At 37.7% G+C, this 24,283-nt stretch overlaps 1 protein-coding gene across 5 annotated transcripts in view; it reads right to left on the reverse strand.

Annotated features, from left to right (window-relative positions):
• The window catches only part of OXCT1 (3-oxoacid CoA-transferase 1), a 143,761-nt gene that overhangs the window by 108,527 nt on the left and 10,951 nt on the right, over positions 1–24,283 (reverse strand). For all 5 annotated transcript variants that reach the window (XR_002522529.2, XR_001903341.3, XM_009208338.4 and 2 more), the window contains exons 4-7: positions 16,217–16,352; positions 12,801–12,950; positions 8,279–8,385; positions 6,025–6,085 (exon numbers count right to left, since the gene is read on the reverse strand). Coding sequence is in view for 3 of the 5 variants with exons in the window: in XM_009208338.4 (XP_009206602.2) it covers positions 6,025–6,085; positions 8,279–8,385; positions 12,801–12,950; positions 16,217–16,352 (454 nt within the window). In the remaining 2 variants the exon portion in view is untranslated. The remainder of the gene's footprint in view (positions 1–6,024; positions 6,086–8,278; positions 8,386–12,800; positions 12,951–16,216; positions 16,353–24,283) is intronic.

The raw sequence follows: 24,283 nt of genomic DNA on the forward strand, positions 1-24,283 counted from the left end.
TAAGAAACTAAGAGAAACAAAAAATTAAAAAGCATAGGGATGAAGTAAAAGTGTAGAGTTTTGGCTGGACACAGTGGCTCATGCCTGTAATCCCTGCACTTTGGGAGGCCGAGGTGGGTGGATCACCTGAGGTCGGGAGTTCGAGACCAGCTGGCCAACATGATGAAACCCTGTCTCTACTAAAAATACAAAAAAATTAGTGGTGGCGCACCTGTAATCCCAGCTACTCAGGAGGTTGAGGCAGGAAAATCGCTTGAACCCAGGAGGCAGAGGTTGCAGTGAGCCGAGATCTTGCCACTGCACTCCAGCCTGGGCAAGAACAGCAAAATTCTGTCTCAAGAAGAAAAAAAAAAGCGTAGTTTGTATTAGTTTTCTTTTTGCTCATTTGTTTATGCAATTAATGTTAAGTTTTCATCAGTTTAAAATACTGGGTTATAAGACAATCTTTTCAAGTTTCATACCAACATAAAAAATAAAAAGCAAGAAATCAAAGCACCCCAGAGAAAAATCACCTTCACTAGAAGGAAGACAGGAAGGAAGGAAAGAAAGAAGATCACAAAACAACCATAAAACAAAAAAACAAAATGGCAAGAATAAGTCCCTACTTATCAATAATAACACTGACTGTAAATGGACTAAATTCTCCAATAAGACACAGTAGCTGAATGGATGAAAAAAATAAGACCCAGTGGTCTGTTGTCTACAAGTGACATGCTTCACCTATAAAGATACACAGAGATCAAAAATAAAGGGATGGAAAAATATATCCCATGCCAATGGAAACCCCCAAAAAACAAAACAAAACAAAACAAAACAGGAGTAGCTATACTTATATCAGACAAAATAGATTTCAAGAGAAAAACTGTAAGAAGAGACAAAGAAGCTTATTATATAATGATAAAGGGGTCAATTCAGCAAGAGGATACAATGATTATAAATATATATGCACCCAACACTGGGACAGCCAGATACATAGAGCAAGTATTATTAGAGCTAAAGAGAGACAGATTAAAATACAACAGCTGGAGACTTCCACACCCCATTTTCAGCATTGAACAGATTTCTCGGGAAGAAAATTCAGAGACATAGGACTTAATCTGCACTATAGAATGAACCTAATAGAGATCTATAGATCATTTCATCAGATAAAAATTACTAAGAGGAAAATTTATAGCTATAAGTGCCTGCATCAAAAAAGAAAAAGAAATAACCTAATGATGTAACTTAAAGAACTAGAAAAGAGCAAACCAAACCCAAAACTAGTAAAAGAAATTCAGATCAGAGCAGAAATAAATTTGAAATGAAGAAAATACAAAAGAACAATGAAACAGAAAGTTGGTATTTTGAGAAGATAAACAAAATTGGCAAACCTTTAGCCAGACTAACAAAGGTGGGGGTGGGGGTGGAGGTGAAGACCCAAATAAAATGAGAGATGAAAAAGGGGACATTACAACTGGTAAGAAATTCAAAGAATCATTAGTGGCTACTAGGAGCAACTATATGCCAATAAATTGGAAAATCTAGAAGAAATGAATAAATTCCTAGCCATATATAACCTATCAAGATTGAACCAGAAAGAAATTAAAAATCTAACAGCCCAATAATCATAAATATATACACCTACTATATACCCACAAAAATTTAAAAATTTTAAAACGATGCCACATGCCAGGCACTGGTACAGAACACAGAAGATGCAGCTCCCTGAAGCCTGGCTCTTATAAATATAAGTCTTAGGATATCATTTTTGAAAATAATTTTCTATATGTCCATTAACCTCTAATTCTTATATTAGATGGGTTCACCGATATTCAGTTTATATTGTACTTCATAAACCACACAGGCTATTGTAAATATTTGTGTGCACCAAATATCGTATCATCTAAACAATTCTTTTACAGGCAAACATAGCACAATATAAATACAATAAAAGTAAGTATATTTATGTCATGATAAATATACTTATTTTGACTGAAAGCTGAAATTAACTAAAATAGTTGAAAGAGCCTTGGGTAAACCTTTGCTGTCTTGTAAACTAGCCACGGCACAAGCCTGACAGCACAAAGAAATCCACAGCAGCAAGGTTATTTCAGTCACAGGCAGCCTCAGCAGCTTCAGTGGCTGAGTCAGACAACCTTTTCTGACAGCACGTGCATGCCAGGCTGCTTGCAGGAGACAAAGCAACAGTTTCCTGAGTGAAGCACTCTCATCCCTCCCCATTGGTTTTCTATTATAGGCTCCTTCAAAAAAAAAAATAGAAATAGGTCATTTCCAGAAAAACTTGGATGGTAGCTTATGCACACAGAAGACTAGCAGGGGGGCTCATAGGGAGTTGAAAGCTGAACACAATAACAGGATTCCTCCTGAGAAACAGCCCAATTAGTTCCCTTTGGAAGACTCAAGAGTCCTTGCTACTCCTTGTCATACACATGGAAGGCAACACCCAAGAGTCATTCCCTGGCTGGTTTTGCACTTGAACTTGTAAAGCTTATCAGGGAAGACTTCACCCTCACTCAAAGAGAGGGAGGTCCAGAAATAACACTGTCTGGACTGAAAAGAGAAACATCTCTCTGGCATGTGTGGCAATATGTGCCCATGTGCACTATTTTTCCCAAGTAGCTACCCAGGTCTATAAGAAGGGTAGGAAGATACAGCCAGCATCAACTGTGTCACAGCTTTGTGGGGAAGCATGCAAATAGCTGCACATTTAAATAAATATGAATGTAATGTTCATATTGGTTTTGTTAAAAACACACATAAGCGATCACCTCTATGGTTTTATACAACTCATAAGTTTGTCTAGAAAAGTGGTCCAACTTTTTTGGCTGGTACTAGGGATCAGTTTTGTGGAAGACACTTTTTCCACAGACGGGGGTTGGGCGGGGGCGAGGTTTTGGGATGAAACTGTTCCACCTCAGATCATCAGGCGTTAGATTCTCATAAGGGCGAGCAACCTAGATCCCTCACATGCACAGTTCATAATAGGGTTCCCACTCCTATGAGAATCTAATGCCAGGGCTGATCTAACAGGAGGCAGAGCTCAGGCAGTAATGTTCACTCACCCACCACTCATCTCCTGCTCTGCAGCCCAGTTCCTGTACAGGTCCATGGCCTGAGGGTTGGGGGCCCTTGGTCTAGAACACATCTGAAAAAAACTTTGCCAAAAAGGACTAATGTTTCCCTTTTGCAGAGTCTAGAAATAAACATACTTATTTACTTCTCGGTGTAAAACACTTGCTGTAAATTATATAATTTAAAAATTATAAACAGAAAAGCAAGAGGTATGTTCCTTTGCCACCCTGCTTCCAAATCCAAAACAAATTTAAGATGCCTAAGGGAATCATTATTAGTACTTTAAATATTTATAATTCTATCTTCCCTAAAACTCAAGTCAAAACTCAAATCACCAGGGAGAAGAAAGGTTGAGAATATACAGCACTGTGGAGTGTGAAGATGCTGGCACAGAGCTTTAAGAGACAAGCTCTAATCCAGATTCTACAATTCAAAAGAAAAGAGATGAGCTAAGAGTTTTTTATTTAAAAAAAAAAAAAAAGACGGCATTGACTATGTTATATAGAGTGTAGTCACGCTGGTTATGCCTCCCACTGCTTAAGATACTATAGTACTAAAACAGACATTCAGTCACCACATTTAGAGAAATACGTAAAAAGCTTAAAGGTCAAAGAGGCCAGACAACAGAATGAAAAGAGTTCAAGAGAAAGACTGAATGAATGCACGGGGCCACTGAACACAGGATGATGTCTTTCTCAAAGACATCTCTAAGGTAGATGGTACTGGAAGAAAAAAAAAAAAGACTACAACTGAAATAATTGTCAAGGAAGGTCTGGGACAGAAAAATAAGCTGGGGAAAAGAAAAAAAAAAAACCTCCTTATTTGCTTGTATCTAATAGTTAGCATTCAAATGGGCTACTTCTGGAGATATCTTCCAAGAGTTTAATGCATCCATTGATAGATAATATGGAAGCATTTCATAACATAATGGAAAAGAGTAGACACCCTGGAATCAGTTTCTCTGTGGGTCTATCCTGGTTCCACCTAAGCTGTGGGATATGGGGTATATAACTTAACTTCTCTATGCCTTTAAGTCATCACCTCTAAAATAAAGATAATTATTATTCCTATCTCATAAGACTATTGTGAGAATTTAAAATAATGCACATAAGGAATACGGTAGTGACTGACACATAGTAAATGCTTGAATAGTAGCTAACATTATTAGCATTTTGCATGCAGAAGAATATGCAGTTAACTTGACCTCCTGGACTCAGGAGATCCTCACACCTCAGCTCCCGGGTAGCTGGGACTCACGCACATGCCACCACATCTGGCTAATTTTTTGTAATTTTTTGTAGACACAGGGTTTCACCATGTTGCCTTCTAACATCTGGGCTCAAGCGATCCACCTGCCTCAGCCTTCCAAAGTGCTGGGATAACAGGTCTGAGCCACCATGCCATAATTTTAATTTTACAAGTCACATGTGGCTAGTGGCTACCACACTGGAAAGTGTAGTGAATTAGGAGTGGTTGCCCACATCACTGTATTGAAAGAGACCCTAATGTGTGTCTTGGCCTACCAGGAAAGCATTCTGTGATCCATCAGAGATGTCTGTTCCAGGACACAGAAGGGCAGGCTTTATTACATTTGTAGGCTCAGTTAAAGGATTTTCTCTCCTTAGGCCAAAAGAGTCTCTCTTTCCTAATACCTACAATGATTCTTCAACACAAGGTTATTTTCTGCTCTTGTAAGAAATGAAATGAACTGAAAAGAACCAGATTATAACAGGAAAAATTTTAAAAAGAACTTCACCCAGGATAATGCATAATGCCCCTCTGTACTCTGGGAAGAAATACTGGTTTCTGACAGTTTTACAGAAATACAGGAAGTCAACAGGGTATAAAAATATTGATTATTTTAAGCTATGCTGTAGGTCTTTTTTCAGTAACACTAAAGTTGTATGCCACAGACAGGTCATTAAGATGGATGAATAAATTAAAGACAGGTTACACAGAAAGTGTAAGCCACATTATCCATTTTAAAGGCAGAAAATGTAAAGCCATTGCAAAAGGAACCACCATGCCTCGGTTGAAAGTAACATATACCTCAGCACTTTAAAAATAGCACACTTCTTTTTCCAAGAAAGGAACAAAACTCTAACATTTGATTGTTTCAAAATACACTGTACTGACTTCATGAAACATTACCTTAAACTTGTATAAATGAATCAAAAGATACCACATACAACACCTGCCATCATGAGAAAAATCACTAAGGAACCTATGTATTTTCAATTCCAGATCCCAATAGGGGTCCTATAAAGTCCTCTCAAGGAAAAACTATCTCAAACTCCCACGAAAATTCGGTTCCAAGTTGATCCTCAAGGCCTCAAGTTGAGAACCATTTGAAGTCTTCTTTGAGGTTCAATATGTTACAACCAAAATGGCACAGTTTTGGTATAAGCCCCTGTTTCTGCCCTGGATCCTTAAGCCTGGGAAGGCTACAGAATTATTCAAGCCTCTTCCAAATACTGAGATACTCAAAGGACAGTCAATGCAGAGTATGCTCTGAGTGGAACCACCTCAAAGTAGTTATTTGTGCAACGCTCTTCCCTTAAAGTCACAAAATCTATCACAGTAAGATCATGAACTTCTTCTGACACATTTACTATTTTCCAGGGATTCCACATACATAAATTCATCTTGGGATTTCACTCAAGGAGATCTATTTCATTTAAGGATCAAAGGACTTTTATAAGCTGGTCCCATTGCTTGATACCCAAAGAGAGCATTCTAGTGAGACCCTATCTAACCAGAAAGCTGAAGTTACAGCAAAATTTTAACTATTATATATTCAGATAGAATGGATCCACTTCCAAAACAAAACAAAACAAAACAAAATCTGTCATTGTTATCCAGAAAACAAATGAACTATGGTACTTTTTATTGAATTAATACTTAACATCAAGTTAAATAATTAACACCAAGAATTCAAAAATAACCTCTTACCTCTACCACTGTGGTGTCTGCAGCTTTGCACATTGGCAAGTTGAAATTTCTTGCACTTTTCCTACATCAGGGGTGGAAGAGAAAAGAAAGTTGGGGGGAAAAGACCAAAACTAAACATCTCTGTCACCTTTAAGGGTTTATAGATTAGAATTTCTATGAACTAAGAATCTAAGAATCTTTCCAAAAAGAGTGTATCATATTTTCCATTAATAAAGTTTCATAAATATCTCGTAAATTTTAAAAAATAATAACTACTTTATTCAATGTATATAGTTTTGTTTTGAACAGGATTGAGGGAAAGAGGAACTATTTTTTCACATTCAACATATAGCCACAACAAAAAAAGAATATTAATAAATCTAAGTTAATTTCCCTTAATCTTTTAACAAGTATGCTTTGTCCCTATTAGTTAAATATTTCATTCAACCACTTGCTTTCATTAAAATATTAAGAAAGGAAAAGTAGCAAATGCTTCACATGAGAAGGTATAGTAATTACATTCTCTATTGAAGAGAAGAAGCCTATTGCTGAAACTAAATGAAACATTCATTGATAATTTGTGAGTCACCTATAAAGATAATTCTGGAGAATCATTTTCTGATGAAGTTTTTGAAAGTACAACACCCACATCAGACCTTGAGGTGTAAAAATTTCGAAGAGGTACCAATTTTGCTGATGGTTTTGCACTCTGATGTTCCTCAATACAGTTCCCCTAATGATAAAAATTAAAATATACTTTTTGTCTCTGGGAATATAGGTTGACAGCAGAATTTCTTTGGTAGAAGGAAGTAAGTCACAGCTATGATTTACTAGCTCTTTTGAGCCACCAATATTTCTTTTGCTCAGATTGAAGAATTAGTACACGAATAGGAGCATCCTTGAGAAAGGAGCCCTCGTGAACTTTCACAAGTTGCTGGGTTAGATCCCACCAGACATCCAGGCATCAAAAGCTCCAAGGGCAGAATGGTCAGAGGCAAAGGAGTCCCAAGTCCCTCACTTGAATAACCTAGACAGACTTCTGTTCCAGCTGTCCCACTAAATATGAAGTCAGTCCTAAGGTCACTTGATCATTGGTGATGCAAGCTTTCATTTCACACCAGAACTCATTAACTACCAGCATAAAGTCAGTGCCTAGAATAGCCCTTGTGCAGCCTTTAAATACCAGAGCCAGGCACTGTAGCACAGAATAAATGTGGGAATATTTTCAATAATTCCTTTCTGCTTTGTAGTACACAATTTTGTTAATCTTTTTAAAAAAGCAACTAAGCATTTGTAAATATTACACAAACGTGTCACATAAGGTAAAGATGATGTAAAATGTCTCCTGTTATTGCCAAAATTAGTTGTACTTTAAAAAACTGACTAGATTAAAGAAATCAAAGAGCATTAATATCTCGTAAGTCCTTCAGAAATAAAAAGCGGTATGAGAGTATCACTGAGAACTTAATTGTGATTGCACCAAAACTGCATTTGCTAAAGATTTAAAAATTGTTAATCGAAAGCAGCAAATGATAAATGAGCAAAAACAATGATTTCTGTAATCTGATACGTAAAGTCTTCAAGATCAGTTTGGAAAACTCTAAAGTGTACACTCGAAGGTTTCATAATCCTCAAAAAACAACTATATAAATCTATAAATCCAGGAAATAAATACTTACTATGCTTAGAATAACCAAAAGATTTTAAAATCTATAAAGTCTGTCACTAACCAGAGAGTGAGGACTGAAAATTTAGTATTATAAAGGTTAACCAATTTTTCAGATAGGACCTTTGTAAGCATTTCCTAGAAGACACTAAAAGGACTGAAGGACTGACCCCAAAGATTATTAGCAGTATCCTTTCAAAATATCAAATTAACTTTGACATTTTAAGACAACACATGTAAATTAGAGTATCGATTAAATTAAATTGTATGATGTCATATTTTCTAAACATGTAACTGGTCTTGGCAACTAAAATACACAAGAAGAAAAACAATTGGACGAGCCTATATAAAAGGGCATATAACTTCAAATATTTAACAAGCAGTGCAACATGGATATCAACCAGTCCAAACAGACTCCCACAAGTGGACATACCAGCAGCCCTGCACACACCTATATATGTGCAATACACATGGGCATGTATGATCTTGGGCCATTTCCGAAATACATTTTTAAACTGCAAATTCGCTCTGATGTCCATTTTTGTAATCATAATTTAGAAAATATAGAGTTGCTGATATGTACGAGTGTTTTTAAAACTATCACAATACCTGAAAATCACGTTTCCTGCTCGGTCCGCCTTCCAGGCTTTCACCAAAGCAAAATCCCCTGTAATTGCTTCCTCCAAAATAAAGTGCTGACCATTGAACTCCCTCACCTGCAGAAGAGGGAGAAGGCATTGTCAGGTATTTGCACAGGTCTTGATTGTGATAGAGGCCCTCTGATAGAGACACTCTGACAGAGGTAGATAATAAGGATACAAGCCTAGCAAGGGAAAATTTCTCAGAGGGAAAAGCATCTCAGAAACTTCAAGGATAAGCAGTGTTAGGCAAAAAGGACTTAGTCAAAGTGGTCAAAGGGGAGCTAAGGAAACAGATAAGTAAAGGTCCAGTGACAAAAGAAAACGTGTGCATTTGAGGAACTGAAAGTTCTATGGCCTGAGGGATAGACTATTCTCATTTTACTATTTGTATGTACAGGTTATATATTGAATACGAAAAATAGTCCCTCTTTCCCTCCCACTGAAAAAAATAGTTTGCATAAAATGGTCTATGCAATATTGTTTTTCTACATAAAACAGTTACAAAAATCTATCATTCGGATATCCTCATTAACCTATAATCACCTGTTGAGATTTTAAATGGGATTCACAGAATCATTTGGAGAAAACCAACATGCCCTATCTTCCCACCTATGAGCATAGTATATGTCTCCATTTACTGAGGTTTTCTTTGACCTCCTTCAATAGCTTTATCATTTTCTCCATAAAAGCTTTATATATTTTTCTTAGTTTTATTTATAGGTACTTAGTGGTTTCTCTTGCTACTGTGAATATTACATTTGCTCCTATCTACTCTTCTGACATTACTGGTCTAGGGAATGCTATTGATTTTTATTTATATTTATTGCCTTTTAATTATACTATGAATTTTGGGGGGAAGAACATAAAGCAAAACTGTCTTGCCATCATGTTCTTTTATTCTTGAGGGTTTATCTCCAGGAATTAAAACAAACATCCATTGCCACACTTCATCATGGCACAAAATGGAGCCATGGGAATGCAGAACTCCATTCTCATCCCTATTGCACCCCCTAGTGGAAAAACAGACTTCGTTTTACAAAAAGCTGCTATAGAAAATTTTGGTACATTTACTTCAACCACGGTTTGAAACAAAACTTTTCTTAAATAAAAGCTACTTTAAAGACATTAACCAAGTTGCCTGCTAGAAAAAAGACTAATGAACTTAGGGAATAACTGATGAATGAGGATCTTACTATAGGAACTAAGATAAATTATATGAAAGATATTTCTGAACCACATATCAATATACTAAGTTATTTTGTAATGGCTTATGTATTTCAAAAATCACTGTAAATACCAACAACGATAGTTCAGTATTTTACACACAGATCTAGAAAACTGGGGTAAATATATGCAAATGTAAGGCAAAGTCAATAAATAGGCTTCTTTTACATTCCAGTTACATAATTTTCTGATATGTCTACACAGCTGTTGCTGAGTGTTAGTTTTACTGAAATTTAAAAATGGGGAAGGAATTGGTTTTATCAAACTAGCTATTTTACTCACTTGAAAGAATTGTACATTTCATAGTCACCACTTCCTCACTTTTTGGTTCTTTCTCAAATCTAATGAGATTTTCATCCCCTCTATTCCAAAAAGGAATAATTCTTAAAGTTGTCAATGACCTCTGTTTTTGCAAATCCAGTTATTCAATTCCAGGTCCTGTATTACCAACCTCTTCACACTCAGTTAATCATTTTCTTCTTTTTAAAATTTCTGTTATCTTTCAAGTTGCCAGATGCCCCTGGGTTTCTTCTTCACTTACTAGTCACTCTTTCCCATTTCTCTTTGCTGCTCCTTCTCTTCCCAATCTCTAAATGTCAACGAGGTGTTCTCTATCTGCACTCAGCCCCTAGACACTCATCTAGTATATAGATTTAAATACTACATGCTGATGCCTCCAAAGTCTCCGTCCTGGCTCTAGACTCTGCCCTGATCTGAAGTCCACTAAGCACCTCCTCTTGGAGTCTAATGAACATCTCCAATGCACCATGTCCCAAACAGAGCTCATTGATAAGGCCCATGCTTCACTCATCTTACACAGTATGCTTGACTCCTCTTATACCCCTTACCCATCCACCAGCAAATCCTGTGAGCTCTACCACCAACGTAACATCAATTCCAACCACTTCTCTCAAACTCCACTGTTACCACCTTGGTCTAGCCACCTTCCATTCCCACCTAAATTAACACAACAGCCTCCTAAACCCTCTCTCACTGCTTCTGCTCTTGGCTTCCTAGCAAAAAAAAAAAAAAAAAAAAAAAAGGCCAGGCGCAGTGGCTCACGCCTGTAATCCCAGCACTTTGGGAGGCTGAGGTGGGCAGATCATGAAGTCAGGAGATCGAGACCATCCTGGCTAACACGGTGAAACCCCGTCTCTACTAAAAAATATAAAAAATTAGCCGGGCATGGTGGCGGGTGCTTGTAGTCCCAGCCCTTGGTGGACTGAGGCAGGAGAATGGCGTGAACCCGGGAGGCAGACTTTGTAGTGAGCCAAGATAGCACCACTGCACTACAGCCTGGGCGACAGAGTGAGACTCCGTCTCAAATAAAAAAAAAAAAAAAAAGAGAGAGAGAGAGAACAAGAACCACCACCCCAGCAGCCACAGTGATAGTTCCAAAACACAACTCAAATTACATCACTCTCACCCTTATTCAAAATCCATAGGCTTCCCACTATGTCCAGTAAAATTCAAACTGCATGAATTTGGCTCCTGCCTCTCTTCAGTCTCCGTCCTTATCACTCTCTGTCTCATGTGCTGTTCCAGGCTCACCACCCTCCTGTTCCCCAAACACCGCAAGCCTGTAGCTGCCTCGGCACCTTGTACTTACTCTTCCTTCTAAATAGAGCACAAACCCTCTTATCTCCACTTGCCTCATTCTGCTACCTTATTCAGGTCTCTACCAAGTGTCACCTCCCCAGAGAAGCTCTCCCTGGCCACCAATCTGGAATACCAGCTGCCTGGCCAATGATAATTAATTCTCTTTGCCCTTAATCTACTTGATTTGTCTTCACAGTACTTCCACTATAGACACTATGCATTTATTCATTCACTGTCAGTTCTTTCACTTGGAGGAGGACTTGATCTAGATCATTTTACCACAGTGCTTAGACCAGGGCTAGGCAAAGAGTAGGACCTCAATAAATATCACTAATTTAGAAATTAACTCACTTCTTCCTACTATAAGTAAAAAAAAAGAAAGTGCTAAGAATTAAGAAATAAATTATCTGTCACATTCCTAGGGAATTCAGACAAAATTACAAAACTACTAGTTTGAGGCACCTGACTCCAGGCAGAAATGAATAAAGAAATATTTTAGTCTCATATTTTCCCAAGGTGAATTAATTCTCCAACTTCTAGGAAGCTATCAAAGTATTTATCACAAGTTTTCTGGGAACCTTTATGACATACTACTACAGTTCATTTTAATAATTAAGCTCCTGTCTTTTACTTTGTCAAGAAGCCTTTTAAACTTATTTAGACAGTAAAGGAAAAAGATAAAACATAAAAAACACATTAATAAAAGCTTTGAATCCACATAGATCACTCTCAACAGAAAGATGTCTCCAGATGGAAGACACGGCTGGAGACCAACACTGAACATCAAAGGACGTATTCAGTGACCTCTGATCTTCCCTCTGATCGTTCCTTAGAATGGGAGGGGCAGAGCCAGCATCCCCATATGCAGAAAAGTGGTAAGAGATCCCCTGATTTACTATGTTCACTTCCCCAGAGATAAGTACAGCATTTCTGCAACCTGTGTTAACTCTCTTTGGCCATCTGGACAAGGAGAATGGAAAGATACTAAAAAATACTGTAATAAAATACTGGCCAGTGTAATTTTTGAAATTTTCTCCAATCAGAGCATCTCAAATACCTTTATCTGAAGTTCTGCTCTTCTATAATATGTAAGTGATGTTGCCTACAATAAATGTACCCCATCGTACTCAGCACTTTAAATAGAAGTAGGTTATTCCGTCAAAAGCTCAAATGTGTCCAAGATATAAAATAAAAAGTGATCATATGATCTCTCTATTCTATCATAACAGTTCCTTTCAAGGTTTCAGACAAACATATTATTTCCTTGTATTTTTCTTCCTACAGTCACTTTAGGAAGGGCCTGAGCATAAAGAGTTTGCTAGCATGCATATCACAACTGCTGTATTTTCCATATAAGCATAATCAGCAAGTACAACTGTTTCTCAATTTGTTAAAGCCTACCATAAAATCAGTTCAAGTAACTAACCTTGACTAGTACATCACATGTGGATTACACCTTTTTTCCTTCTTTTTATTCTAGTTTCTCTATGTGATTTTAAATGCTAGTAGATGCCTAGATTTAGCTAGATTTTCACCTGTTTATGAAAATGAATGAGTGCTTTTTTCTTACACAGAGGTGATTTTACACTTATTTGCCCAATGAGTCCACCCAGAATCCCACGTGGAAAGAGGGATCCTGGCATAATCTGGATAAGAGTGTTTCTTACCTCTCTTGGCTTACTGGCAATGGCAACACTGCCATCTTTGTTGTATTTGATGGGCGATCCTCCTTCTTGTACCAGGGTCCCATACCCTGTGGGGGTGTAAAATGCAGGAACTCCAGCCCCGCCTGCACGGATCCTCTCTGCAAGTGTGCCCTACAAGTGAGCAACCAACACCCTATAAGTTCACTAAGCACACTTCTGTATGTGAACACAAACATTTAGACATGGCTCCTACTCTCTAGAGGCTTATAATTCTAAAAAGCAGCTAGCATTGTATATTAGCATGAGTATTTCACTAATATTGTATGCCAGAAGATCAATTTTAAGAAGTTACTGCCCCTCTAGATCCATTCTAAATCCGCATTCAAAATGTAACTGCTTATTTGTATAGTCATGCTTTCAGTTTCCATACCTCCCAATGATCTCTTGACATATTTTAAATGTGTCTATTTTTGATATTCTAAGTCAATTTTAAAATCTGAATTATGAAACTTTACATATATACATTAAGTAATGCAATTAAATTTTGTTTTATTTCATGCTCTATGTAGTTATGCTAAATTTTATTCAAGTTAATAATGTAAAGTGTTCAACTTTTAGAGCTTATTTTAAACCATTTTCATAAGTATTTTTATCTACAAATTGTCTAAGAAAAAAACAGAGTGAAAAATATGGCACACAGGTGAATTGGTTTTTAAAAGCCAAGAGTACATCAAATCGTTTCAGAGTAGAAACAGCTGCAAGCAAAGTTTCTTTGTATTTTCTTTGGATCGTCATCTTTCCCATGGGTGACTCTTCTTCCTAGGTACCAGTGATTTCAAGACTAGTTTCCCTAGTTCTCTCACTCTCAACTGTTTTTCTACCCACGTTTTCCCTAAGGAATCAACTGTGGCCCTGAACCTTGACACCCTTCCTAACACTGAAGCCTACTGTGATAGCCTTGTTACATGACAGTCTTACTAGAAAACTGACAGGCTAGTCAATAGTCAAAAATTGGGGCTGGACACCATGGCTCATGGCTGTAAATCCCAGTGCTTTGGGAGGTGAAAGATCACTTGAGGCCAGGAGTTCAAGACCAGCCAAGGCAACATAATGAGATCTGTCTCTATGAAAAAAAAGAATTGGTTCATGGTATTAATGATGATGTGTTCATATTGTCCCAACCTTAAAAACTATTTTCTACTTTAACAGGACTCTAAGTATTCAACTCGAAGAAGAAACTAACAGTTGGTACTTGAGACATTGAGTCACTCAAGTAGGTGGAATATTCTGGGGAAAGAGAGACTTGGGGTATAACTGAAAATCTTCCAGATAACTGATTATCTAGTCAATGGAAAGAGATGACTCTACCTTGTGTTGTGAAGTTAGTAACATTCACAAAAAATTAAATCATCAAAATTACCATAATACTACTCCCTGCCTTAAAATATGTTTTATATATACCGTCCCTGAATACTCCCCTTCTATCATACTAGGTAAGGGCCTGAAAGTAGACTATTTCTGCAGACAGGCCTTCCGTAGGTGCCACCAGCTCCTTACCTTCACCCACCAAAGAAGTCCTGATCCCCACCATTGACACTCCTCCCCCTAGCCTTCAGGCTGCAAAATAAGCTGCCAGAGCCAGTGTTTACTAATGGACCGCTAAGTTGGGGAAAGAGACACTGACCTCTCTTAGCCTGAGGAAAAACTGTAAAAAAAAAAAAAATATATATATATATATACAACGATGTACATACTTTCTGACAAAATAAGGAGTAACATAAAAGATACCAAGGGTAATCAAAAGGTTAATTTTCAATAGCTCCACAACCCAAAGAATACTGTATCTCAACCTATCATGTGAAAAATACTGCTATGGACTGAACTGTGTTCTCCCCAAAATTCATATGTTGAATTCATAGTCACCAATGTGACTGTATTAATATAGGGCCTATAAGGAGGTCATCAAGGTTGAAGGAAGTCAAAAAGGTGGGGCCCTGATCTGGTATGATTAGTGTTCCTACAAGAAGGGTCCTACAAGAAGAGACACCCAGAGTGTGAGCATGCATGCTCTCCGCCATGCAAGAACGGTGAGAAGTCGGCCATCTACAAGCCAAGGAGGACTTCCAAGCCTTCAGAACTGTGAGAAACTTCTGTTGTTTAAACCACCAGTCTGTGATATTTTGTTATAGCAGCCTGAGCAGACTAAGACATCTTTGTTTTTCTGGGCTTTTTTTGTTTTTGTTCTTTTTCAAAAAACTGAGAAAATGGAATAAATACCAAGCCCAGTGCAGTGCTATGGTATGTACAGGTAAGAGTGCTATAGAGTGACCAGGTGTGACTACAACACATGAGCCTCAGAATAGTTCCCCACGTGTGCTTTCTAGACAAACACACCATGATTTAATTATTAATTTTTTAAAATCTACTAAATTATGTTATTACCAACTTGGTAAAGTCAGTGGCAGTATTTTCTGTTGACTAAAATAAAGCAGAGTGACTCAGTTCAAGAGTTGAGAGCAGAGCATGTCAAAAATGAAAGAAAACTGTAGACCCTTCTTTTACTTAAAGGCTTCAAAAAGTTTTCCTTTCTTTATGAATAACTCCAATTAGTTAAGAGATGATACAGAAAATGAATGAAAAGTTGCTAGATTAATTATAGTAACCGCTTGCTTTGTAGTAACACCAGTTCCCTGGAAATCTAGGTTCTGATCCCAGCACTTACTCAGATATAGTCACCTGCACCTTTCATGGGCTTCACTCTGATGTGTCTCAGCAAGACCAGATCACTCACAAATTTCTAGTTCTAAAGCTCATAGAAATTGGAGGGGCATGGTGGCTCACACCTGTGAGGCCAAGGCAGGTGGCTCATTTGAGGTCAGGAGTTTAAGACCAGCCTGGCCAACATGGTGAAACCCTGTCTCCACTAAAAATACAGAAAACAAAAGTAGCTGGGCGTGGTGGCACATGCCTGTAATCTCAGCTTCTCAGGAGGCTGAGGCAGGAGAATTGCTTGAACTCGGGAGGCGGAGGTTGCAGTGAACCGAGATCACACCGCTGCACTCCACCCTGGGTGACAAAGTGACACTCCACCTCAAAAAACATTAAAAATAAATTCATATAAATTAACTTTTTAGGATGATTCTCAAACATTCCAGCAAATCCTTTTTGTATGCTTCTGGCACAATACACATTACAGTGCCAAACTTAAAATCTTATCTTGCAGACTGGATATCTTTTAGAAATATCTCCTTTTTCAGTATACAGTAGAAGAAAATATTAATCTTTCAGCAATCAACAGGTGTGACTTAGAAACTAAATTCCTTGGTTTGGCAAAGTAGTATTCCCTCTGCCTTACCTCTCTTGCACAGCGAAATTTCTAGGGAGAAAAAATGAATTTTTAAAGTTTAAGTTAGTACTATAAAAGCAAATCTTCTCACCTGTGGTGTCAGCTCCACTTCTAATTCACCAGATAAGTACTGTCGTTCAAATTCTGCATTTTCTCCCACATATGAAGAGATCATGCGTTTTATCTGGTTGGACCGAAGCAAAAGCCCCAAACCAAAATTGTCAACCCTAGAAGGAAAATGAAGGGAGCTTACCAATGAGCATCTGACAGAACACTATTACATCTTTTCAAAGAGATAAAACTTGGTTAATTTAAAGAAAACTAAATCCTCTCTTATAGGCATTTAATCCACATTTTCAGTCTCCCATAACCCCAAAACTCTTGCAAGGTAGCTACCCTTTTATTTTACAGTTGAGGAAACTAAAACTCAAGAAGTTTAAGTGATTCTTTTGTGGGGTCGGGGCATGCACAGGGCAAGGTCTTGGGCAGTAAGGGACATACGGCCAATATTCACACCCATGTTCACCCTACAGTTTTACTCCACACCTTTTGTTATTTTCATGGCTACAGAGTGATTCCGAGTTAGAAGATAAGCAAAGAGATGAATTGGTTCTTGTCCTATGCTTTGAAGGAACACATAAATGCAGTGGCAATATACTGACCCAAAAGAAGATTTGGATGGAGAAGCTCTTTCTCGTCTAAAAAGGAAAGAGGGCATTATGGTATTTAAAAGAGAGATTAACATACTCATTGAAATGTGGACCCAAATTATAAATAGCTATGAACATTGTCCCTATATCATAAATATTTTGCTCAAGATTTCCACATTTGAACATTCTCAACAAAAACAACAACAACAAGAAAACAAACAAACAAAAAATTAATCACAAGCCAGTGAAGAGTATAAGTGGAAACAATAATCCTGTATCTGTTAAATTATATATACTATAGTTTAATATCTTCATTATTTTAAAGCTGGTGCTCAATTTATTCTTAGAAATGGTATACACAGTGTTGACTTTATTTTTCCATTGGGTGAAGGTCTCCAGGTTTATGCCTTTCTTTATTTCTATTATTTTTCAAAGCAAAATATGCCTAGAATTTAAAGCAAAGTCAATGTAACAGGACAGATAACTGAATGAATTATTTTTCCATTTCAGTCACCTTAAAGACTGAAGATCATTTTCCATTCAAGAGTCAGAAATATTTTAACCAACTAGAGAAATAAAACATTTCTAAGACAAGAATACTTGACCTTAAGCTGTTTTTAATGGTGAAATTTTTTAATGGTGAAATATTTTAATGATGAAATATTTATTTAATGGTGAAATATTTTTAATGGTGAAATATCTTTTAATGGTGAAATATTTTTAATGGCGAAATATCTTTTAATGGTGAAATATTTTTTAGTGGTGAAATTTTTTTAATGGGGAAATATTTTTAGTAGCAAAACACTTTTAATGGCAAAAAGTATGATGAGACACCACCACAAATATGAAGGGATGGCTAAAAAAGAAGAAAATACCAAATCTCAACAAAGATGTGAAACAATCAGAACTCTCATATGTGCTAAGGGGAATATAAACTGAAATGACCATTTTGGAAAAACTGTTAGTACCTACTAATGTTGAATATATCTGTATCCTATGGGTCAGCAATTCCATTCTAGGTCTATAACCAACAGAAACGCATACTTAGGTTCACCACAAGACATATACAAGAAAATTCATAGCAGCACTGTTCATTATGGCCAAAATTGGAGCCTCCAAAATGCTCATCAGCAAATAGATAATTGTGGCATACTACATAATGAAGTGGGTATAGCAGTGAGAACGACTGATCTATAACCATTAGCAACAATGGTTGAATTTCACAGATTAATGTTGAGCTAAAGCCAGACACAAGAGTATACACTGAAATATTCCTTTAATATGATGTTCAAAATCAGACAAAACAAATTTATAAGGATCAAAAGTAAGGCTAACGATTAATGTTGGTAGTGGGATAAGAGAACAGTGACTGGAAGGAGCAGGAAGAAGGCTTCCTGGGGTACTGGTCATGTTCCATTTATCTATCTGGGCATTGATGACATGGGTGTGCAGCTAGTAAAACTCCATCAAACTGTATTTATGAGATGTTCACTTTTCTACATTACTCCATACTATGCTTCAAGAAAGCCTTTTAAGAGACAGAAATGTACTGATAAGGACCAGAGTGCTTCCTAGAAACAGAAGTTTTTATTTACAATCTCTCCCTCCTAATTCCTTTAGTGCTCTGATGGTTCCTTCCCTACAGAGCTTGTGTCATCTACAGTTCATTGATCTAGAACTCCCTTACTGAGTGCTTATTCTACCACAGGTTTGTGAACTCATCTAAAACTCCCCTACTGAGTGCTTATTCTACCACAGGTTTGTTGACTCATCTAAAACTCCCTTACTGAGTGCTTATTCTATCCCTGTGTCAGGCTCTGGAGCTACAATCATGAGTAAGACCTGGTCCTGGGCAGCTCTGAAACTGACAAAATAAACATGTAACCTATAATTACAACAGAGGGAGAGACATGCTAAGGGAATTAGGCACAAATTGTGATAATTCTGAAAATGGAGAACCCAACTTTTGGGGAGGAGAAAGATAGCAGAAAAAAATCTTACAGGAGGTGGCACTTACACAGACACAGGAAAAAGAAAACATTTTGAGAACAGAGTGTGGGGCAGACTTGTAGAGAGAAACAGGCAGATGGACAGCTTTGCAAAGATGCACTCAGGAAACTACATGTTGAGTGTTCCTGGAATATGGACTGAGGGCAACAGCATGTGGGAGGGGAGAAGCAAGATCAGTTGTGATCAGCCTTGTGGGATTTCATCCTGAAGGATAGGAAGTCCCTGTAAAAAGTTTTAAGCGGAAAAGTAACAGTATGATTAGCTGGGAAGGTTGAAAGATGAAAGGCCGGGATATCAGTGAAGAGGCTCAAAGTAGTCCAAACAAGCAACACTGAGAGTCTGAGCTAAAATAGTGGGAATGGGAATGGAGAAGGGAGAAATCAAGAGGGTCTTTCAGGGAAATAATTCGTAAGACTTGTTGCCCATCCTGATGTAGCTGCAGACCCACTCCAGAATTCTGGCTTTAGTGATGGAATATAAAGAAAGTTGGTTGGGGGAAATTAACGAGCACTACTGATGCCTACTTACTTGATCTGGAAAGGTGTTAAGTATGTGACAAGCCACTGACATTTCTCCCGATACCACCTGTTCTCCCAACTTCATTCCACTCTCCACCCTCATACTCCTCACACCCACAAGTGACCATTACAGCTCAGCTGATTCTTTCCCAATTCTCAGAATTTCATTTCCAAACCTCTTTCCTACCCCCAGCACTCCTGACACAATGAACACTTCAAAGTGTCTGGGTAACAGGTAACTGTCAACCTCCTATTCAACTTGTTTTGCACCCCTAGCCTTCAAATGCTGAATCTGGTAAGATTTCCCATCCACCATGGGTAGAAAAGAAATAGCTGCATGACTTACTCTCACTTTGTTCAAAAGAAAACTAATGCCTAAGTAACAAGTATTTTCAAGAGTGTAATTTTGAGCTAGAATGCCCTGCAAGTTAAGAATACATTTGTCCACTAGGGGTCACCAGATGCCTAATGATTCCATTGTTCAAGGGTTGTCTCCCCATACTCTCAATGCACACAATGCCTTCTGAGTTTAATTTAACCTACTCCTAATACCTGGCTAGGTCCCCACAATTCTATTCCCCCAAATTCAACTCCACTGCAGCCTTCCCATCTCACCTCATGGCAGGCCCACCTTACAGATCCTCAGCCCAAAACTAACGCAGCGATCTTCGACTTCTCTCACAAACTCCACATTGAATCTCTCAGGAAATCCTGATTCCAACTTCAAAGCCTATTCAGAATCTGACCATTTCTCTCTCACTCCTTGTACTCTGCACTATCTTGCCAGGAAACTGCAAACTCTCCCTGCTTCTGCTGCCTTACAACATGGCAGCCAAGCGAGCCTTATAAAATGTAAGTCAGAACACATCACTGCTCTTGCTCACACCCCTGTGATGGTACTTTCATTCAGAGTAAAATCAAAGGTCTCCAGAGTGGCCTGCAAGGTCCCATGAGATCAGATGCACTTTGATGTCCCCAACCTCACTCCACCCATTCTTCTGTTTGCTCACTTCTCTTCCTCTCCTGACCTCACCATCCCTCCAACATACCTACATATCCCCCACCTGGTGCCTTTGCACTGGCCTTCCCCTGTCTCAAACTCTTCTTCCAGACATCTGCATGGCTCACTCCCTCACTTCCTTCAAGTCTCTGGTCAAATGTCACCTCAGTGAGTCCCATCCTGATCACCCAACTGAATATTAAAACCCGCCCCTCCACTTTCACACTCCCATTCCCTATTACTTTTTTTTTTTTTTTTTCCTTTTCCAAGGCACATATAACTTCACATATTGGAAAGTTTACTTATATGTTATGTTACTATTATAGTCCACCTCTCCCAAACTAGAGCATTTGGTCCATGAAGCAGAAATCTTGGTCTGTTTTATTCACTATTGTACATCTGTTAAATGGATTTATTGCTCAACTCCACTGTCCCCCTCCTCACTGGCTCTTCTCTAATAATAGTGAAAACCTCCAAGTCTTTACACTGGATATTTACCGTTTGTCCCTCTAGATCTGTTCTCCAACCTCCAGCCTGCTCTGGACCTCAGATGGCTGCCCTGTAGACTAAATTGAGGGGTCCCCTTGCCTTCTGGCTTCTGATCGAGTTCAGCCACTCTGACTGGGTTCACTCAGGGGGAGGCACCATCAAGAGGATGTGGGTGAGGGAAAAATGTTGGGATTTATATTCCTCTGACTCTCTCCCTGAGAAGTTACAGCCCATTGAATAACCCCCTCCATAAAGCTTTCTTCCAGGTCCTACTAACAGCTGCCTCCTTTCACTCCTTCAGACCTGGGGCTGGTAACAGCACCCCTCCATTACAAACTCCAGGGTTCTTTATTACTCATGTTTTCCCTCAGCCCTGACCATTCCACTGAAAAGGCTCCCTTTGGTAAACTCCTCAACTACTCAGAAAATTCAATTACATTTGATATCCTCTGGAACCCAGACTAATAAAGTTATAATGAAATAATTCATGAAGGTGGATATGATCCATTTTACTTTCTGTAGTTTTAAATATCTGAAACTCCTATAGGCCCATAGTAAAGCCAGAATACAGTTGGTCATTGATTGACTTAGGAATTTTTCTAACTACTCTCTTCTGGATCTCTTTGGCTTTTCAACCCATTACCCATTTTAAGTTGGCTCTATTTGGAGATTACATCTCTTTATTCATTTATTTTAGCTCTGAGAATCATGGTTTATATGGGCTTTGCTTTGTTATTAGACTAGTATCCTGGCATAGCAATCAAGCAATGCATAAGACGCTAGCCCCAGGTGCACTACCTGACCAGTTCTTCAGGTCTTGAAAATGCTGTCAGCTTACAACGAGAGTGTTTCTTGCCACATAATTTACAACTCAAATTTGGCAAGTGTTTATCTTACCTATTATCAGACATTGATGATAGAAAATGAGTAAGACAAGTCTCTTACCTACAAAGGCTTACAAGACAAAGAAAAATAGATGTGATCTTTTGCAAATGGGGAACATATCATTTCTAATAGAGACATGAATATTAAAACATCTTACAGCTCTTTAACACTAAAGACAATGCTGATAAGACCTTCAAAAAGATTGTTGCTTTCCTTTAGTAGCCAACATTTTTTAGCATACTAAAGAGAGATGTGATCTTTTTTCCCACATCACAACAAACCTGGGTTTCAAACATTTTGGTGACTAGAAAAAGTCTAAGGCCAAGAATTCATTAATGAGACACATTATTATAAAGCAAAAAGATACTGTATCGGAAACAATGTTCTGGAAATATTTTCATGTTCTGAATCTAAAATTTAATGTGCTGATTTTCTGAAATCTCATTAACTGGCAATTCTTGTCAGAATAAAATAAATAAAAATAAAGTTGCGATCACTTACCAAGTTGTATTTCTTTTGTTTACTTTTCATTTTAGACATACTTAAATCTGGATTAGATAATTATATTTAACATATCAAGAGTACCAAAAAGAAAATGCTGCATTTAAATACAAGGCTAATTTATGACATACAGTAATTTCCCCCCTGCCCAAACTGCAGTTTCACTTTCTGTGGTTTCAATTACCCAGTCACCTGCAGTCCACAAATATTAAATGGAAAATTCCAGACATATAAAATTCGTAAGTTTTAAGTTGTGCACCATTCTGAGTAACATGATGAACCATCATCATCCTACTCCATCCTGCCCGGGATGTGAATCCTCCCTTTGTCCAGCATATCTATACTGTATATACTACACTCCTGTTCTTCACTTAATAGCCATGATGGTGATCAGATAGATTGTTGCAGTATTTGCTGTGCTTATGTTCAAGCAGTCCTTATTTTACTTAATAATGGCCCCAAAGCACAAGAGTAGTAGTGCTGGTAACTTGGATATGCCAAAAAGAAGCCATAAAGTGTTTCCTTTAAGTGAAAGATCCAAGTAAGAATTAATCTTTTATCTATTAAATTTCAAAGAAAGAGAAAAATATGTGCTAGTTTTGCTGTCATATCTCAAACTGCAAAAGTTATAGCAACAGAGCATAATAAAAGCTTAGTTAAGATGGAAAAGACATTAAATTTGGGAGTGGAAGACAAATAGAAATACATTCCCATTGACAGCAATTGGGTTGAGTATTAGCCATGATTTCAGAACACATCCCCCTCGAATAAGGGAGGACTACTGCAGTTACATGAGACAAATGAAATCTTTCATGAGCTGAGCACAGAAGTTCAAGTATACATCCCAGGAATTAGTTAGCCCTTCCCAAACAAAATAACTAAATCCTAGGGAATGCCCATAATCAGCTCATGGCCTACATCTGACTATTAACTCCTTCAGAGCTGCAGCTTCCTCAATAAAGAACAAGGGCACAGCAGAGGGGTCACTGCTTTATCTCAAGGTTCAAAGTCATTGGTACAGAACCAGACATTTTAGAGTGATAGACTGACCATTGGGCTCTCAAAAAACTATTATAGCTGACTAGTACAGTAATATACACACACACACACACACACACGCAAGTAATTATAAGTGTAGGTACACATGTATAATCAGATTTCTTAGCCTTTGACAAAACAGCATCTATTCTGCATCAAGAATTTTATATTGATCTACAGTATCCCTTATAAGCATAAAGCTATCTGGAAAACTGAAAGTGCTGATAATCAAAAGTATGTATAATCAAGTCAAATTAAAGGGCATAAAATATGTTTAAGAGTTATCAAGTTGTCATAAACAAGTTACTTCTCTATTTTCAGCTGATCTGAAAAGTCAGTTAAACAAGGGACAGATGATTTCTACAATCCCATTCCCCTCCAACACACAGTAACTCTGAGACTCAGACTTACAGGCTCAGGACAATAGGGAATACAAAACTACTGTAAATAAACGAGATCGGTAATGTAATATGTATATCAAAGATAAGTAAAATTCAGCATACAAAGAAAGGCTAAAAGTCTCTAAAGGAACTCGAAAAGGGGCAAGATCAATAAAGACTAGAAAAGTTTCTGTAATTGGATAACGATACTTTGAGGATATATAATTTAAGTCTAATTTTGAGAGATGTGGATAGACAGGAAAGAGGAGAGACAATCTTCCAGATGGAAATAGACCCAGAAAAGGAAAAATGGGCACAAAAATAGCATCAGTTTTATTTCCTAAATAACCTACACTATTTATTCTAAACTGCTTTTGTAATCGGCTAAAAGGCCAATTGGGTGATTAAAAATGTAAAATCCTTAAAGTCTTTAATTGTTGAGAGCTGATGACTTACCATTTTGTAAAAATAAAAATATAGCTTTTCCTAACATAGCTAAATGTACCTTAATGTGCATGCCATTATTTAAATGATGGCTTATTTCTGACCAACATAATATGCAATCCTATTATCTTAAGTGCTGGCTGCATATCCACCTTCCAAGACCAGCCATGTTTTTATGATTAATGGTATCCTTTTATGTATGATCTAGAATGATGGCATTGCTAAAAGAAAGGGCTTTAAACA

Source organism: Papio anubis, chromosome 5 (genome assembly GCF_008728515.1).
Source record: "Papio anubis isolate 15944 chromosome 5, Panubis1.0, whole genome shotgun sequence".
Classification (NCBI taxonomy): domain Eukaryota; kingdom Metazoa; phylum Chordata; class Mammalia; order Primates; family Cercopithecidae; genus Papio; species Papio anubis.